The 20257-nt window shown below is 46.8% G+C and overlaps 1 protein-coding gene across 1 annotated transcript in view; it reads right to left on the reverse strand.

Moving 5' to 3' along the window:
• SHTN1 (shootin 1) overlaps positions 1-20257 on the reverse strand; it is a 147383-nt gene that overhangs the window by 86636 nt on the left and 40490 nt on the right. The window contains exon 4 of the mRNA XM_054983737.1: positions 15696-15790. Coding sequence (XP_054839712.1) covers positions 15696-15790 — 95 coding nt within the window. The remainder of the gene's footprint in view (positions 1-15695; positions 15791-20257) is intronic.

A 20257-nucleotide genomic window follows, 5' to 3' on the forward strand; every position in this document is an offset into this window, starting at 1 on the left:
TAAGGCCCTCATAGCATCGCACCGCCACCTGAGGAAAGCCCTCCCAGGCGCAACTGCCTTACAGGCAAAGTTTAAATGGCCAACTAATTGCCGCAACTCAAGGAGAGATATCTAGGCTCCACTCAAGCAGCACTCCAATTGAGCCCAAGATCTACCACCGTCTCTAAGGGCAACCTTAAGGTCTGTTGTACTGTGTCCAGTTCTATTCCCAAGAACGCTATGACAACAAATGGTCTCTCGGTTTTCTCATGAGCTAAAGGAATCCCCAGTTCCTCTGAAAACTCCATGACCCCTGCCAAAAGCTTGGCACACTGCCCCATGCCAGCTGGCCCAGACATCAAAAAGTCATCTAAACAATGGACAAATAGCCAGCACCCTGTGCCTTGGGGAGACCTGAAAAAACCATTCAAGTACCCTCAGCTTTACTGGGCTGGGCCCCTTTTCCAGGCTCTTGGTGGCCACCACTGCCCCCAAAGCATTTCCCACCCTGTCTTCCTTTGGGGCAGGCAAATTATGGGTGGGTTCCCATGCATGCAGGGCAGTCATGCATATACTTGCCCACTTTTTTGTTGCAAAGTTCCTCGGACGTGAAGTCCCAACAAAGCAGCCATATTTACACCTGCTGCCCCGCAAAAGTGCGGGAACCTGAACCCTGAGAGGGCAGAAAAACAGGGTTTCTCACCTGTACCTGTTGATCGTCGAGTCTCTTCTGTGCAGACACACATTGGGACTGCGCAGGCGCAGTCCGGCCGCAGAAAAGATTTTTCTAGCTTTAGAGATGTGAAGGGGACGTTCGGATCCACCGCGCATGCGTGCCGGTGTTCCCGCCAATTTTGAATGCATATATATCCGAATGTCCCCGGCATTCCCTCAGTTCACCTGAGCCGCCGGAGAAATTCAATTAACCAAACACTCACAGCGGGGTAGGTGGGAGGGAATGTGTGTCTGCACAGAAGAGACTCGACGATCAACAGTTACAGGTGAGAAACCCTGTTTATCGTCTTCGTCCTTCTGTGCAGCCCCAGATTGGGAGAGTAACTAGCATCTCACCAATGGGAGCGGGTGTGAGTGTCTACTTGAACAAAGACTGCAGGACAGCCGTGCCAACAGCTGATTCACGCCGTGCATGCACGTCCACAGAGTAATGTTTGATGAAAGTGTCTGCCGTAGACCATGTCGCAGCCTGGCAGACGTCCCGGAGCGGCACTCCTCGCAGGAAGGCAGCAGAAGCAGCTTGCACTCGAGTGGAGTGAGCAGTAACCAACAAAGGGCATTGGACTCCAGCTTGCAGATAACAGAGTTTAATTGTAGACACAATCCAGCGAGAGATGGACTGGGCAGAGGCAGGTGAGCCCTTGCGAGGGCCAGAGTAACATAAAAACAGGGCAGGAGACTTCCTGAAACATTTGGTGCGATGCAAATAAAACAATAAAGCACGTTTTACATCCAAAGTGTGCAGTGCCCGTTCCCCTGGGGACGACGGTGTTGGAAAAAAGGAAGGAACACCTTTTGCTGCAGGTGAAACTTCGAGACCACCTTGGGTAGAAACTCCATACTAGTGTGGAGCATGACCGTACCAGGGAAAAACTGCAGGAAGGGAGGGTCACACCGCAGGGCAGACAACTCCCCAACACGTCTAGAGGACGTGACCGCCACCAGAAAGGCCACCTTTTGTGTGAGCAAAGGCAGGGGACAAGTGGACAGAGGCTCAAAGGGCCGGAGCATTAGTTGGGAGAGAACCAGGGACAGACTCCATTGAGGAATGGGAGGGGCCCTAGGAGGGAAGGTCTTGAACAGGCCCTTCAGGAACTGCTTGGAAAGCCAGTGGGTAAAAACGGTCTTTCCATCAATCTGCTCATGGAAAGCAGAGATTGCAGCCATGTGGACTTTAACGCTCGAGAAGGCTAGACCCTGCGAGCACAAATACAGGAGGTAGTCGAGAATCACAGGCAAAGGGCAATCAAAAGGAGAGACCCCTTTTGGGGCCAAAAAGCGGGAAAAACATGACCACTTCCTCTGGTAGGACAGCCTGGTAGATGGCTTCCGGGCATTTAGAATGACCTTAAGGACCTCCGAGGAGAGGCCTACTCCAGGGTGCATTAGAGCCAGGCAGCCAGACTCAGAACTGCCACGTTGTGGTGCCTGACCCCGTCCCTGACTAATAGGTTCGGGGCCGGTGGCAGCGCCAGGCAGCGCCCCTGTGAAAGGGAGAGCAAGAGAGGGAACCAATCCTGGCGAGGCCATTGTGGGGCAATTAGGATACAGTGGGCGCTGAAGGCCCTGACCCTGGAGAGGACCTTGTGCATGAGCGGGAAGGGCGGGAAGGCATAAAAGAGCCCTGGGGACCAGGGTATCTGGAAGGCATCCCCTAGGGAGTGACGGCCAATTCCGGGCCGGGAGCAGAACAGCGGGGCCTGCTTGTTGTGGGCCGTGGCGAAGATGTCGATCACCTGTGTACCCCATTTGTGGAAAACCTGGTTGAGGTAAGCCCTGTTGAGGGACCACTCGTGTTGAGGCAGAAACACCCTGCTCAATGTGTCTGCCGCGGTGTTGAGCTCCCCGGCAATGTGCATGGCCCTGGGATGGACGTTGTTGACCATGGCCCATTTCCAGAGAGTCGTTGCTTCCCTGCAGAGCTTGAGCGAGACCGTTCCTCCCTGCTTGTTGAGGTAATAGCAGGCCGTGGTATTGTCCGACAGGACCTGAACCCTCCTGTTCCGAATGACATCTGCAAAAGAAGCAAGGGAGTAACGGATCGCTCTAAGCTCTAAGAGGTTGATGTGCATGGCTGCCTCAGTTGTGGACCAAATACCTAGAGCAGAGAGCCGCCCACAGCACCCTCCCCATCCCAAGTTGGAGGCGTCAGTAAAGACAGTGACCTCTGCCAAGAAGGGGCCGAAAGGGCATCCCTTGGACAGGTTTTCAGGGACAGTCCACCCGGTCAGAGAGCGCTGCACCACCCTGGGGATGGAGAATCTCTGGTGCTGGCCCAAAGTGAGGGGGTTATACCTCCGGACAAACCAGTTTTGCAGAGGCCTCATATGCAGGCGTGCAAAGAAAACCACCCCTGTGGAGGAGGCCATAAGGCCTAGCAAAGTCTGGATCAGAAGGGCAGTTTGATACCGGTTGTGCGAAAAATGACGGGCTAAAGAGGAAAGCCTGGTCAAGCGATCCAGGGGCAGGTAGGCTCTGCCCCGCAGAGAATCGAAGTGAACCCCAATAAACCTAATGGCCGTGCCCGGAGTCAGGACAGACTTATCCCCATTAACCACCAAGCCCAACCTAGCCAGCATAGATAAAGTGAGGGCAATATGGGCCTGGAGGGAGTCAGCTGAGGGTCCCACCAGGAGCCAGTCATCCAGGTATGGGTAGATAAAGCATCCACTGGACCGTAGGTATGCCACCACGGTGGCCATGCACTTCGTGAAAACCCTGGGTGCAGAGGCCAGCCCAAAGGGCAACACCGTATATTCATATACAGAATCCCCATAGACAAACCGTAGGTATTTCCTGTGGCCCTCAAAGATGGAAATGTGGAAGTAGGCGTCTTTCAAGTCTAGAATGGCTAACCAGACGCCCACCTCTAGGAGCTCTATGACCCGTGCCAGGGTCAGCATCCGAAACTTTTCAACCTTCAAATAACCGTTGAGGCCCCTAAGGTCCAATATAGGCCGAGAACCTCCATCCTTCTTATCCACAAGGAAGTATCGTGAGTAGAATCCCCAAGGGGAAGTAGCAACATTGACCACCCGGACAGCACCTTTGTTAACCAACACAACATTATTGAACAACACAACATCACAACATGGAGAATAACGGGGAGGGAGAGAAAGGGGAGGTGCATTGGTAAACATCAATTTGTAACCATGGGCCACAATAGACAGGACCCAAGTGTCAGAGGTAACAAGTTGCCAACAGGGCAAAAAAGGCTGAAGCCTGTCCAAGAACCGGGCAGAAGAGGGAGTGTCCTCAGAGGCCAACTGGGGAGCGTTCAGGCTTAGTCAGAAGACCGAGGGCTTCTGCACAGAGGTCGAAGGCTTAGGTGAGGAGGGCTGTTGCCTGCCCTTGGACCGGCCGGAGCGCCTGGAAGAATGACGCTGTTGGGCAGAGTAGGATCGGCGGCCATAAGACTGGCCCGAGAAGAATCGCCCTTGACGCTGCTGGTAAGGCTGGTAAGGGGTCTGGTAGGGTCGGAACCGACCAGAACGATACCTCAGACCCGACAGCGGAGCTGAGGGGGCGACTCCCAGGGACTTTGCTGTCTGCTGATTCTTTCTCATCAAGGAGAGGGATTCATCCTTCTTCTCTGAGAAGAGCTGCGGGCCTTCAAAGGGGAAATCCTCCACTTTCGCCCTCTTCTCCGGCGGCAGGGCCGTGGACCGAAGCCATGCGTGCCGACGCAGGACCATCGAAGTCGCCATCGTGCACGCTGCAGAGTTGGCAGCGTCCTTGCCCGCTGTCATCTGCTGTTTTGACAGCCTTATGGCCTCAGCTTGAAGGGCCTTCACCAAGTGGCGGCGATCCTCGGGGAGATCGGAAAGGTAAGAGGACAGCCGTTTCCACAGGAACAAATTGTAGGATCCCATTATGGCCTGGAAGTTGGCAATACGGAATCCCAAGGACGCAGACGAGTAGAGTTTCCTGCCCATGCCATCCAGCTTCCTGCCTTCTCGGTCTGCCGACGAGGAACCAGAACGGAACCGAGCCTGACCTTCCTCAGCCACGATGGAAGAGGGCTTAGGGTGAGTGAAGAGGTACGGGCAGTCGTCCTGTTTCAGACGGTAGTACCTCTCAACCTTTTTTGCTGTCGCTGGCAGGGACGCCGGAGTCTGCCAGATCGCAAGAGCGTTGTCTACGAAATCCTCCACGGGGGGAAACGCCACCGATGCGGGGGACCCAGAATACAGCGCCTCTAGCAGCTTGCTTTTGGGCTTGGAGGTCATGGAGGAAACGTCAATCTCCAGAGCGGCAGCCATTCTCACCATCTGCTCGGAGAACACTCTGTAGTCGTCGTTCGGGGACGACGAACGGAGCTCACCCACGGTGTCATCCGGGGAAGGGTCAGAAGGACCATCCGAAGAACACTCCAATGGTGAGGCCAGACCCTCCTCATCCTCGGAATCCGAAAATTCCGGCGATGTCTGCGTCGGAACCGAAGCCCGGCGATCAGCCGGAGCTGATGGATGAGCCACAGGAACCGAAGGATGGAGAAGGATGCCCGCTGGAGGAGCAGACGCAGGGAGCCCGACCGGCTGAGTCGGAACAGAAGGCTGCGGAATCGAAGCGTGCTGCAGGAAGGTCACGGACTGCTGAAACCAGGCCGCAAAATCCTGCCAGGAGGTCATGTTCCCAACTCCCGGGACAGGCTGACAAGGAGGCAGAGGAGCAGACATCGGGGCAGGCCAGCAAAATGGTGTCGGAACCGACGAGGTAGACGGCATCGGAACGGAGGCCTCCGAAGGCGCCGGGGCGGACGGCAGGGAGCGCTTGAAGGGTTGGAACGGCCCCGAGAAAGACGGGAACGGCAGGAATTCCTCCGGAACCGATGGAGGACGTGTGCAGGGAGGCGACGGGGTGTGGAGACTCACCACATCGTTGGGTATCAGGACCGGTTCGGCCGGAGTACCAGGTCGCACAGTCGGAGCCGGGGATGGTGCACGGCCCTTGGCTTTCGACTTTGCCTTGGCCTTTTTCGGCGGGGGCTCCGAAGCAGCCTCTGTAGCCGAAGCCTTGGAGGAGGACCTTGACTTGGACGAAGAACGCTTCTTGGCCTTCTGGCTCGAAGGACGATCCCCGGAACCGGAGTCAGACCGGGCCTCCGGAACGGGTTGCCCTGTCGGTTCCGATTGAAGCGGCTCTGGCGACTTACGAGACGGCGCCGGTGACGGAGCGGCGGAGCAGGGCCTATCTCCCGATGAGCCCGATGGCTTGGGGGGGAGAAGGTTGGCATCCCACAAGAAGGCACGGAGCCTGGCCTTCCGATCACTCCTTGCCTTCGGAGTGAAGGACATACAAATAGAACAACGCTCCACAACATGTCCCTCGCCCAGGCAGATGAGGCAGAGCTCATGGTCGTCCGAGTGCGTCATTTTAGTGCCGCATTTCAGACACTTCTTAAACAAAGACGTCTGAGACATCTTGAACGGTACCTCCCGACGACTGACAGGGGAAAGATACCGACCAGAACTCCGAAGAGACACTGAGAGAACAAACGATGGATAACTCTGAAGAGACAAATAACGCTAGAGAAGAACCTTTTCGAACGGCGGCGAAAAAGGAACTGAGGGAATGCCGGGGACGTTCGGATATATATGCATTCAAAATTGGCGGGAACACCGGCGCGTATGTGCGGTGGATCCGAACGTCCCCTTCACATCTCTAAAGCTAGAAAAATCTTTTCCGCGGCCGGCCTGCGCCTGCGCAGTCCCAATGTGGGGCTGCACAGAAGGACGAAGACGATTAATCATAAGACCACTTTCGCTCCTATTTCTGAGGTTGGACTTGGCAAGGGCCATGCCCTGCACCCACAGCTGTATCAACCAAGCCGCCCCCTCAAAGTCCATGTACCCCCTATATATAATATTCATGTATTGGAAAAGGGGGGAGAGCCCTACCTGGCTGTGCCCTAGCCAATACCCCTGCATAAACCAGGAACCCAGACAACCAATGAGTCCAGTTCCTGACAATCTGCCTGCAACAGATCTTCTCCTTATCCCTATCGTACAGATCTGCTATATCCTTCTTCTCCCGTTCCCTGAAGAGAAGGGTAAAGTCATCCATGTACTAACCCTTTGTATATTTTCCCCGCCCCCGCAGGCAATGCCATATCTCCCAGGGGAAGTGTCCTATAAGGAACCATGCCATATCCCTGGGGTCCATAAGGGGCCAGGCCCATCTGCTTGCCATAACCAAAAGGCCACCCAGTCACAGACAGAGGGAAGGCCTATCCATCCCAACTGGTAGCACAGCCCAATACAGGCAGTACTTGCACTTGCTGGAGGTGCAAGGAGCATCTGGCATAACTAGGCCAAATAGTTGGGCCTGCAGAAGGCCAACCAAGCATGGGATATGTCTCCAAAACAGAAGATGCAGGAGCGCCGGTAGCAGCTACCTGCCCCAAAGAGCCCCCGGGCCAAGTGGCACTCTGCTTGGGCAAAGGATCCATACCATCAGGCATGGGTCGTTCCACTGCTATGGCAACTTGCCCACTGTCAGCTGACTATTCCTGGTCAGTGTCAGCCACACTCTCAGTTGATGTTGGATTGTCCTGGCTGCTGCCTCCATCACTTGCCACCACTCCTGATACTCCCTCCAGGCAGAAAGACAAGAGATAAAATCCTTATTAAAAGCAGCAATTGTAATTCTTTTAGCACCTTTGCATGGCTAAACAGGTGCAACAGCTGATGCTGTACCACTCCTTGCCCTCTCAAGAGCAACAATGCGCTCCATAAGTTCCTGCCTGCCTGGGCCATCATCCTTGTCTGAGGGAGACAGAGCCCGAGTAGGGTTACACGGCACTGGCCATTTACAGGCCACTTCCCCATTGATGGGCCACCCCCTTTTCTGGGCAGCGTAAACCTTCCCAAATGATGGCACAGCAGCCGTTAATAATGTGTTGGACTGGCTCGCGGCTTTACCCCTTAACCAACTGCTGACGCTAGCCCTGACAGGTAGCACTAAGCCCCAGCAAAAGTAGCAATTGCCAGGAGCAGTACCAAGCTGCCACACAAGATGGTGCCGAGCACAGTCCTGAGCAGATCTGCCTGCCAACAGAATGGCTGTCAGGCAGAGAAAGGCAACCAGTAATTCTCCACCACAAGATGGCGCCGAGCACAGGCCTGAGCAAATCTGCCTGCCAACAGAATGGCTGTCAGGCAGAAACAGGCCACCAGTAATTCTCCACCACAAGATGGCGCCAAGCACAGCCCTGAGCAAATCTGCCTGCCAACAGAATGGCTGTCAGGCAGAAACAGGCCACCAGTAATTCTCCACCAAAAGATGGCGCCGAGCACAGCCCTGAGCAAATCTGCCTGCTAACAGAATGGTTATCAGGCAGAGACAGGCCCTCTTTTATGGCCCACAAGAATATACGCTTAGGTGCCGCTTTACCAGTAAGCCAAAGTGAAGAACACCGGCTCTGTTTTTTAAGTTACTTTATTTTACTCCTTGCCGGTGGTGGGGGGAGGCTAAATGGAAACAAACAGGCTTATGGCAGGAAGAGAGGTTTATGTGTGAGTGGGGGGGGGAGAGGGCTCTCACCACCCACTTTCTCCAAGACAACTATTAAGGGGAGAGACCCCACCCAAGTTGGGCCAAAGTCCCTCCAATACAGCCTAGCTGCCTGCCACCCCAGTGCCCCACCAGCCTGCTCAATTAAACTGCTCAATTATTCTAGCCCCAGCAGGCCCTGAAACCCTGGCCTGTATTATGCGCTGCAGCCGCCAGCCGCCTCCGACAGTCTCCAAGAGCTGACTGCTATCGCTGCCTTCCAACTGCCTCCATTGCCTCCATCAATGTTTGTTCAGCACACATTCCTCCCTTCAGCTTCACCACTCAAAGGAAGGCAGAGCAAAGAGCTCTTGTTTCACCGAGCACTCAAAGAGACTGCAGCTGGGAAGAGAGGAGCCGCCTGAATCAGGCTCTTGGCTCCGCCCCCCGGCTAAGCCCAGGATGCCTTGGAAGGGAGCCTGTCTCCTTTCCTCCAGGGCGGGGCCGCAAAGGACGGCTCCCAGCTTAAGCTGCATTCTGCTGCTGCTGGGAGAGCCGCATTGTCTCTGCAGTTCCAGTTAAGTCCACTTCTCACTCTTCTGTGGTTTTTGGTTTAAAGTCTTGGGTTTCTTTAACTTGCGTTCCTCCTCTGCTGGGGCGTCATCTTCCTCTCTGGGATGTTCCACTGCTGGGCTGAGGTCATCTCGGCTTTGGCTTTCTCTACTAGGTCGTTGTTTGCTTCTTCTGGTTGTTTCTCTATCAATATTCTGTTCTTTCCTAAACAGTCTATTTCTTTCTTGCGAACAGGGTTTGAACTCAGTTCTTTACATGCTCTCTTCATGTTTGATGCACTGGGTGACTCATTTAAAAGGCTAGCATCCTTCAAGAAGTTTCCTAACTCTTTATACTGTTTTTTGCACATGCTGAGCTTTTCTAGTACTTTCCATTTGTCTTCAATCAGTTCAGCAACTTTACTATCAAGTTGTTTCTCTCTTCCTACATAAAGTCTATTTCTAATTGATTGATAGCTCCTGTACTTTATTAGAAAGACAATTAAAAGGACAACAACGGCAAAATAAATCACCATTTCTAAATGCTGAATCGTTTTGTTGCTGTTTTCTAGGGCTTTTTGCAGCCTTTGGTTTTCTATATCCAAACCTTGGTAACTCACTTCTAAACGTTCAGCCTTCTTAAAAGATGTTTTCTTAAGCCTTAGACTTTTCTGAAGCTGTTGTTTCTCACTTTCCAGCTCTTTGTTTTCTAATTGTAACTGAGCCATCTTGATGTTTATACTCTTCAAAGTTTCAACTGTTCTGAGTTCTAAATTCTCTTCATCCGTTTGTGTATTCTGTTTTTCTAACGACTCTAGCTGAAATCTGAGTTTTTCCAGAGTCTTTTTCAGCTTTCTATTTTCCAGGTCCAGATTGGAGTTTTCTTGCTCTAAAGAATTTATTTTTCCACAAGTTATCTTTACATTAGTAACCCTTTTCTGTAACAGCTCATTTTCCCATGCAAAAATGTCTGTTTCTACATTCATCTCATTCTGCCTGGCCTCCTCTCTTATGTCCTTTAACTCAGGATCCTTCATAATTTCTTTTTTAAACTCAGAGTTTTTATTTATGCCTCCTGCTTTTTCTTGGGACATTTCAGCAGTACTACTAACAGGAGTTTGTCTCTCTCTCTCTTTCTCTCCTGCAATGTATCGATTGTGTCTGTTGCTAAGATACCTAGGGGCTTGTCTTCTGCTCCCCTGACTTCAGCTTGTAGCAATTCATTGGAGTCAGTGCATACTTGAATTCTTGCCCCTGCTCCCATTACATCTCTTCCCAATACTACTGGTATTTTCTATTCTTTAATAACTGCTACAGGAAAATATTCTTCTTTTCCACTCCAGTTAATTTTTAGCTGGGCTAGTGGCACTCTTTTAGAATTTCCCCACACACCTTGCAAGGATATTTGCTTATCTGGAATCAGGTTTTTCTTATCAACAAAATCCTCCCTGACCAGTGTTACTGAGGCTCCTGTGTCTAAAATGGCTAAAGTATCTCTCCCATTTATTTGTACCACCTCTCTCAGTTCAGTACCCTGAGCAACCTTATCTGTCTTTACCCCACACAAGTAGACTGTTTCTTCAGTGTTTATGGGTAAGGCAGTGTTCTTACTGGGGGTTTCATTTGTGTTTGTTGAGCTTTTGGAGTTTCTATCATCTTCATCACTCTGATCATCTAAGTCAGTTCTAGTGACCCTCCTTACATGCTCAAGTGTTGTTTGCTTGGGTTGGTTCTTTTGACATTTGTAAGCCAAATGCCCTTTCAGACCACATACAAAACATCTTTTATCATTCCAGTATCCATCTTGGTTTCTTTCTATATTTTTATCCTGACTTTTTATAATCTCAGTTCTCTCAGATGTTCCTTTCCTTTCTCCCTCTTGTCTTTTACTTGATTTAAACTCTGGTTTATAAGAATAGTCTTTCTTTTCACGGCAATCCCATCCTCCTGTATTAAGTGTTAATCTATCTGCCCACTCTGATGCTTGGTTGATATTCTCTGGAAGTTTGTCTTTAACCAGAAGTCTGATCTCTGAAGGAAGTTGAAATAAAAACTGATCCAAAATCATTAGATCCCTTATTCCCTCTTTAGAGTTAGCTTTGGCAGACGAAATCCACTTATCAAAATAGTCTGTCAGTTTGGCACTAAAAGACTTAAATGACTTCTCTTTCTGAGGCAATAGGCTTCTAAATTTCTTTCTGAAGTAATCAGCACCTAGCCTAAATCTGTCATATACTGCCTCTTTGTATCCAGCATAAACAACAGGCTTATCTGAGGGAAATGTGTTGTAGATCTCAGCCAATTCCCCTCTAATTAAACTGGGTAAATACTTCATATATTGTGTCTCAGGTATTTCCCAATTCTGAGCAGATCTTTCAAAAGTGGACAGGAAAATTTGTGGATCTTCTCCTGACACATACACCATGAAATCTTTTGGGGTAACTCTAGGAAAATCAGCTCTGGCTCCAGAGTTTCCCTCCTTTTTGTCACCATTCTTAAGTCTCTCTCTTTCTAATTGCAATCTTTCTGCTTCCAAACTAGTTTGTCTTTCCATCTCTTGAGTTCTAAGTTCTGCTTCAACTTTCAGCTTTTCCCTTTCAAGCTGGTTTTTTTCTCTTAGAAACTCTTAAATATTCTGGACTAGGATTATACATTCCCTCAGGGTTTCTCTCCTCTGCAGTTCTACTTGGCTCCACACTGCTTTGTATCAGTATAACTCTCAGTTCTTCTACACTTTTCCCCTCATGAGGTAAATTTAACTCTATGCACTTCTGAATGAGAGCCTCCTTTTTCATCCCCATAAACTCTGCCATTTCTCTTTTACTTTTATTTCCTTCTACAATTGTACTAAACTTCACCAGATTATGTTCTCTCTTATAAATCCTACTAGTTCTTCTGTGTCTTTCCTTTATAACAGTTCTATATTTCTCATAGGATTTAACTGAACACTCTGTCTCCTTGGCTATCTGTCGCTTCAGAATGCCTTTCTCTCAGAATGTTCCTTCCTCCCAGGCTATTATATCCCCCTTAAAATATTTTCTTCTCCTCAGGATGTTTGAATCCCACCGCTATGCCACCACTTGTTATGATCTTCACTTTCTTTAGGGTGGATTTTGCTTTAATCGTTCCCTTCACACCCTCTGGGTAGTTAGCTGCCCCCAGGAATATTAAATTCCAATATATTTTATTTAAGTTTTCCCTTTGGTAACGTGTTTATGTGTCAGGCTCCTTCGTGGTTCTATGTGGCCCTGAGGATAGGAATGGGAGATAACAATGACTGCTACTCTGGGATATAACAAAACAAAATAAAAGTTTGATGTATTGTCGAAGGCTTTCACGGCTGGAGAACGATGGTCGTTGTGGGTTTTCCGAGCTGTATTGCCATGGTCATGGCATTGTAGTTCCTGACGTTTCGCCAGCAGCTGTGGCTGGCATCTTCAGAGGTGTAGCACCAAAAGACAGAAATCTCTCAGTGTCACGAGAGAAAAAAATAAAAAGTTTATTTTTTTAAGAAGCGTATTGGTTACATAAAAGTAGTTCTTAGTTCTTCTAGTTGCTTCATCCAAACTCATTCACATAGATCTCTTGTAAGGCTTCACACACAGTTAGCCTCTTTCTCTAGGCTCTATATTTCTCTCACAGAGAACTCCTCAGACAGCACACAGCTAGCCTGTTTTCTTTTCACTCTCAATTCTTTCTCTCTCAGGCGCACACTCAGTTTGCCTGCTTCAAATAGAATGAATATATAGTCTCACAGACACACTCAGTTCAGGCTTCCACTCAGGTTGCCTTTCCCTCACAAATACATGAACACACTCAGGCTGCACACAGCTCGCCTCTCTTGCCCTAACTGAATCTTTTTCTCTCCCTCAGTAACTGAAAACTGCCTTCACTCCGCCCACTCTGTCATCAACCAATCATATCACTCACTCATCCCTCTCTCACCCCCACTCTTCACCTAGCTCAAACCAAGCATTTAAAGACACATGCACCCATTTCTTGAAATCATTACATTAACACTCTCTTACTCATCATCTATTCACTGTCATTTGATGCCATCATAATTTTTGGTGATAATCTAAAATATACTCCTCACCAATTCATTTTTTAATTTACATTATTTACATTCCACCTTTCTTGATGAGACTCAAAACAGATTATCTAAATGGGCATGATTAAGACAGATGTGCATTGCAGGCTTGTAACGGGGAGGACACATTGCATTCCTTCATAGTAAAAACCTCTAGTCTTCCATCAGAATTAGTTTGTATTCTGAGGTGCATATAAACTACCATAATAACCGCCACAGGCCTAATAACCCAGAGACCACTATCGTTCAGTGAATAAACTGGCAGTTGAAAATGGTTGCTCCTACTGCCCTAGCAATCTGTAAAAAATCACAAGCCATTTGGAGGAATGGAACTATAATACCATTGCAATGTGAGGTTCTGTGGAACTCACTGTACACGTATGTGTACACGTATAAGCCACTTCCACGGCAGAAACTGCTGCTTCATTCCTTTTAAAATGGGAATAGTGCATGACAGGGATTTCCCAGACACAGGCAGAACCTTCCATGACACAGAAAGAATGGAACATCGCTTGATCACATGGAGCTGACTGTACATATCAGAGCAACTGGTACAGCAGGCAAATGTGCTATATAAATGAGCAAGTGCTTTGTATTATTTATTACAAGACTACTGATGGTGAAAAGGGCCATTAACCCTGCTGGGGTTTTCAAAGCAAGAGATTAACAGAGGTGGTTTGCCATTGCCTGCCTCTGCAACCTTGGGCTTCTTTGGCGGTCTCCCATCCAATTACTAACCAAGGCCAACCCCGCTTAACTTCCAAGATCTGACAATCATTTATTACAGCAACCAGGATTTTTTTAATGAACTGGGTGAGAAATAATTATATTAATTATAAGCCACATTCAGAATAAAACCAGTTTCTCTTCCTTCCCAATCACTACCAATATGAGAGATCAAGACACAAGCACAGCCTGTACAAAATACAAAAGGGAAGATGGAAAGGGCTGTATTTGAATTCCATCAAGAACCACAAAGGGAATGCAAGGCACTTTGGCTTCCTCTTCTTGCCACATTTCATAACATCTGAACTCACACTAAGGCCTGACATTTATTCGCAGATAACTAGACAGCTCTTGCCCCAGTTCTCCTCTTTCAAGGTTTTCAGTCCTGGTTTATGAAACTGGCAGCTCTTTCCAGGCACCTCATTCGGCTAGTTCCTTTAAGTGCTTTTACTCCCTTAAAGATCTGAACAGAGAATGTGAGGAACTCAGCATAGTTTGGACACCCTGTATTAAGGGGATGAGTCAGCTCTGACAATGCAGCCTGACAGAAATGTGCTAGTCTCTTTGCTGTCAGAGTGTGTCACTATGTACAAAGAATGGAAAGAAAAGACAGTTATATACATAAATTCATTTTCCTTGTTATATTTTGATTGATTATCTTACAAATTCTAATGTAGTATCATTATGCAAACAATTACGTAAATACCACCAGAAAGTACATTGCTAATGCATTTAAATTAAAAGACATTTTCTTCTAGTGGGATTTCTGCCACATCTGAAGATATATTTTGGGCTGGAAAAATGCAGAAATGCACACATGCTCGCAGATCAGCCAGCATTACTAATGAAATTTGGTTTAAAATTGCTGCAATCCATTTTCTGATGATGAAGTGGCTCAAATGTGTTTTTCACAACCATATATATATTGCAGAGAGATAAAAACATTCTTTAATAATAATAATGTACTTCTGATGAGATGGAATATAGAAAATTATACACTTGGTAAATTCATCAGCTTGGCTGCAATCAACAGAGCAGTACAGGTCACCTTTCGCTTGCCCCTTGGTTTGCTTTCATAAACAATCACCTGAAATATAGTATTCTGGCTGACTTTTCTGTTCAATTCAGACATGAAATGCTTATTCAGGTCACAGACACTCAGGCCATTTCTTAACTTATTTATCAGTTAACCCAAAGGGATAAAAGGGGAAGCTAAAATGCTTCCTGAACAACCCTTCTTGCTATTTGGTGTCACTTTTTATTTTTATTTTTTTTGAAAAGCTCTCTAAACATAGTTGAGCAAATCTTTCTTTTTGAGTAATCAAAACAGTCAAATACAAATAAACAATTGCTATAACATACCCTTCATTGTTTGAAAGAAAGCTAATTTAGCATTTTTGTCCCAAAGTACACAACTACTCTCCCATCCTACTTCTTTTCATAGACAAAGCGTCACATCTCAGGTCTGCTTCAGACATCTTACCACATAAAATGCTGTTTCATACAGAAAATAGCATGCAACCCACATGAAGAATGACACATGTGAGGTCTGTGTATTTAGCTGATTATGATTGCAAAATATATGCATGCCCAATTAACAACAATTTACATACAAGATGCTCATGGTTTTCTACACTACAGAGATTTCAGTGTAGGAATTCTGTCACATCTGATACAGCAACAAACCAATCTGGAAGTATAAGAGAGTTGATTGCATCTAGATATAGGAAACATCAGGGCATGCAGGACTTGGTGTGTGTAAACTTACTGTACAATTCTATGAAGAGTTATTCCAGTCTAAGGCTGAAGTAATTCTGCATAGGATTGCGCTTCCAGACACCTATGCTGAAAGTATAGTTCTTCCAGTCTGCCAAATAGATCAGATGAAAAAAGGGTAGATAAGGCCATTGGGCATCTCCAGCTCAAGGACTTTAGATGGCAGGGGCTGGGAAAAAACTTTCTCTGCCTGAAACTCTGAAGACCTGTTCACTTATGGTCACACTTATCAGAGGACTTCAGAAAACTGGGCATGTTGAATCAAACTTCTAGAACCCCTGAAAACCAGTAGCTGTACATTCCATAGAATTCTGTCGCACAAGAAAATATCAATGGCTTCTTACCTTTGTAGCCAGAGCTTCTGCACTTTCACGACATGTCTTCTCAATTTCAAGGTGATTCTGTATGCAACTGACTTCCTCAATGACCATGTGGGAAACTAAAGCATTAGGAAAAAATATTTGATTCATACCAAGTTTAATCTGAGTCGGGCCTTCCTGTTTATTAAACTGAGTCAGTATATTCATCTTGTGACTATGAATTTCTTCTTCTAGAATTTCCACATCAACTACATTTTTAAAAGTAAGCTAGTGTATATCTGTTCAACCTTTCATCACTTGTTACACCTTGTCTCTTTTCATTTACTTAAATATATTTAAAGTATTTCTATTTTAATAAATGCCCCTAAGCACATTGTTCCAGGGCCTTTTAAGAATTCTGGTGTGCTTACAATAGATAAAAGGCACCTTCTTCAGGATCACTTTAGTATTATAAGAGTAAGAGTAAACCAAGGGGTCATCTGACTTCTGCTTGCACTAGGTGCAAATGGTGTTCCTGAAACCTTCCCCAAGCACCAACTTCCTCTACCATGCCCATGCTTAACACTGCTGTTACATAAACACACACACAACACATCAAACTCTCTCACACGCTTATTATGTTTATGAATTATATGAATCTAATCTAGATAAAACAAAATTTACTCTTATGCTCAACATAAAATGTTCCAGTTAATTTATAAACTAATTAATCTATCAGTCTAGTAAACTTAAATTACTCATAAATATGAATACATTTATACACTTATGGATAGAGTCAGGGCTTCCAGGTTCCCTACATGGTGGGGGATTCCCTAGCCCTTGCCATCTACTGCCCTCCCACTTTTGCTTACCTGGCTGGTGGAGGGGAAAGGGACCAGGAAATGGTGAGGCAGTCCTGAAGCATGTGCATGAAACATGCCCACCTGCATCGCCATAAAATGGTACAACTAGGGTTGCCAGTCCCCCACTGGCAGCTTATCTGGCAGGCGGAGGAACATGCCTACTGGGGCACATTCCTGGGTGGTCTGGTGTACTCCTGCATGCCACAGCAGACCAAACTGGGCCCCAAATGGGCCGAATCAAGCCCGTTTGGGGCCTAAATCAGCCCACTGTGAAGTGCCGGAGCACTCCAGGGCCTGTAATACTGCCCCTGCAGCACTCCCATGCTCCACAGTTGGCTGATTTCAGCCCCAAACGGGCTGAAATCAGCCCACTGCAGAGTGCAGGAACACTCCTGTGCCCATCACACCACCCAGGCAGTGCTCCCGCACTCTTCAGCTGGCCGATTTTGGCCCCAAATGGGTCCAATATGGCCCCAAATGGCCACTGCGACGCAGAGTGCAGGAGAACTCCCGGGGCAGCACAGGGCCTGCACAATGATGTCACTTCCCGGAAGTGATGTCATCTCATAGCCCAGGAGCACGCGGCTTTGCACATGCATGAAGACATTGAAAAAAGTGATTGCTAGGTCTCCAGTCTCCTATCTCCTGCCTAGGGTTGCCAAGTCCCTTGACTTCCACGGTGGGAGATTGGGAACCCAGCACCTACCTCTCTGTGCTCCTGGGTCCTGGTTTCATACCTGCACAGCATGCACACATCCCAGCTTGCGCAGGTCAAAGCATGGCCTGGGAGCCTCCCGTGCTCACCAGGGGCTGGATTGGCCCACTGCAGGGCACGATTTTGGCCAAAACAGGCCTGCTGCAGGGTGTGTTTTGGCTTGAATCGGGCCACTGTGGGCATGGGAGTGCACCATGCCGTGCCAGCTGGGAGGGTGCCCTGGGGAGCGTGCACCCTCACTGGCCAAGTAAGTGGGCACAGGGGGAGGGTGGGAACAGGGGATCCCCCTACTCCCGCCCTGAGGGTAAGGGGACCTGACAACCCTAGATGCAACACAAAAATGCTGGGTTGTACCAAGGGATGATTCTTTAAAAATGAGCCATTCTCACATCTTTTGCCTGCACATGGGGAAAAGTTCCCCTACAAGGGCCCTGGCAATCTTGAGTAGAGTTGGAATAAAATGTAGGATCAGATGCTCGGAAAAATGACACAGGAAAGGCTGTTCTAGCATACTGAGCATTATTAATCCATAACAAATGGGCATAGTGCAGCAGAGAAATTATGAATGCAGTTAGGCCCACCTTTCAGTCATAAAAGACTAATGGGAAAGTGTTTCGGTTGCCTGTTCCCACTTCAGGATTCCATAAGCGCAGACAGACGTCAGTCACAGGCTTTGCTCTCATTCTTGACCCCTTGGTAAAACCATGGCAACACAAACAAGGGGACACTCAGTTCCCTGCCCCCAGCAGCTTTGGTGCCCATTTGTTAGGGTTTCACTTTCATTTCTCAAGCAGCTCAGCCTAGGCTGTCTGCAGAATATGTTTCACTTTCAATTCCTAAGCAGCACTCTTGCTTTCCATAAGAATCAGTATGATTCCAAATACCTAGAATTATAAACTGTGGAAATATTAGAAATATTCTGAACATGGTATTATTCACCAAATTCTACGTACTTGCAAACCCAAATGGCACACCTCTGGTGAACAGCTATAATAAACACAATGGACAGAAAGAGAGCCTATCACTGATGTATCATGATGAGGTCCTTATATCTGGTCTAATTCACTGACAAAAAAGGGAGGGGGAGAAGTGCTTGTGTTTGCTCATTTAAAAATGCTTTATGATGTCACAAGGTCAACCAAGAAATAAATAAATGGACTCCTTTTACATTAAATAATAGGAGAAAATTTACATTTCACATAAACTAGTCAAAGAAAAAAAAGAAAAGCCTGTCTTACTAGAGATAACTCATGATTCATTTAAGATTAGTTAACCTTCAATTATGAGAACATTCCAGAAAGGGTGGGGGGATCTCTGAAAAATTAAATAAAAAATACTTCCCAAGACTGCTCAAAGTTCTTATTATGTTGATATTAAAATTCATAAAGCAGCACTAAGTGGCCAGAAACCTCTCCAACCTCAACATTTTTTCAGGGGTAATAATAATATGCAGCAAATGCAGGCCAACCAAAAACCACTTAACTAATTAGTAGTTGCAGTCACCGAGAAAACATGAATCAACACTGTTATTACAAGTGGCACATTTGAGTGGCATCTAATTATGACTTGATGAGCGTGATACTTGCATTATCAACATTACTACCGCATCCCATCAGGGACTAAAAGCTGCTGATGGCATTGACTGCAAGAAACTCCCACTCAATGGTACTGCAGCACCCAACAATCTCCTTGGCAGGGGCACCCTCACTAAATGACACGTTAAGCGTAATTACTGGCCGACATTGTAAATAAACAGGATTGGAAGTGAAAATTGTACCAAGTGCATAAGACACAATCTGACACATTGGAAGTGGCAGCCTTAATTGAGAGTTTCTTTGACTGCTCAAGATCATTTCAACTGCATTTCTCGGAGGACAGTGATTATAACTGTGGAGACAGACGGCATAATGGTATCAGCACTGCTGACAGAGCAGTGAATTAAATTGTATCTGCTGTTGTGTGAAAGCCTTGATGAGAAGTACAGATCCTTAGTGGTCTTATCATTATCACACAATGGTCATGTTGTCATCAACCTTTCTGGCTCCAATTGAAAAGAAATGATTGTGTGTTGAAGCTTCCCCCCCTACCACCACCTTCTATCTCTTGTGCTGAATAGAACCAATTTTCAGAGAGCTATGAAATCACGCTATAGGGCCTAAAATGCAGCTGCTTGGCATACAAACTGGGCCCCATTAAACAGGAATCACGCACAATATGTGTTTATGCCGGGAGAACAAATAGAAGCTGAGCACAGGCCAAGTTTATTCACAGACACAAAGCCCGTGTAGCTCTTCATCAATATAATTGCCTTTTATATTGTCGTTTAAATAATGGGCTCCATTATTGCTGTAAAATCCTAATATTCCCGGCATTTTATCGCTATGTTTACAAGGTATGTCCTTTTTTAAAAAAAACATGAAAAGAAAAATAAAGGAAACTTACGACATTTTACGAGAGCATATATTACTTTTGAATTTTAAAATTTAACTACTTGACATTTTCTGTGACTCTCTTGAATTCCCAGTATTATAACAAATACCCACAGTCCACAAGGTGTACATGTGTTTGTGTTTGTTATTTTTCTTTCTTCTCCTCCTTCACAGGAATTTGACTTACTAAGAAAATTTCTGTTGTATGGGAGTGATGCAATGATTGTTTCAAGATGGTGTAAAGTTTCAAACTATTTTATAGGAGGGACCTCTTAACTGTGTCTGAGGAGCCAAAATAAACAACAGCTGTGTAAATTTCTTTCCTCAATAATGTTTTAGGTTTCACTTTTTTTTATCCCTCTAATAGTTCCAGCAAAATGTACTATAGTGACAGAGACCTAACATAACAGACGACGATACTGTTGTCATCTCCTCTCTTGAGCAGCTATTCATGGGAGCCTTTCCACTCCCATTAGCTGTGCTTTGTTATCTCCAGACACCGCACAGAATCAATAGAACCATTATCACACGAGTGAAAAACTGGATATTTGGTAGAGGGGGAGAGTTAGCATATTTATTCCTTGCTCTAATGAAAGACAC

Source organism: Eublepharis macularius, chromosome 6 (assembly GCF_028583425.1).
Source record: "Eublepharis macularius isolate TG4126 chromosome 6, MPM_Emac_v1.0, whole genome shotgun sequence".
Classification (NCBI taxonomy): domain Eukaryota; kingdom Metazoa; phylum Chordata; class Lepidosauria; order Squamata; family Eublepharidae; genus Eublepharis; species Eublepharis macularius.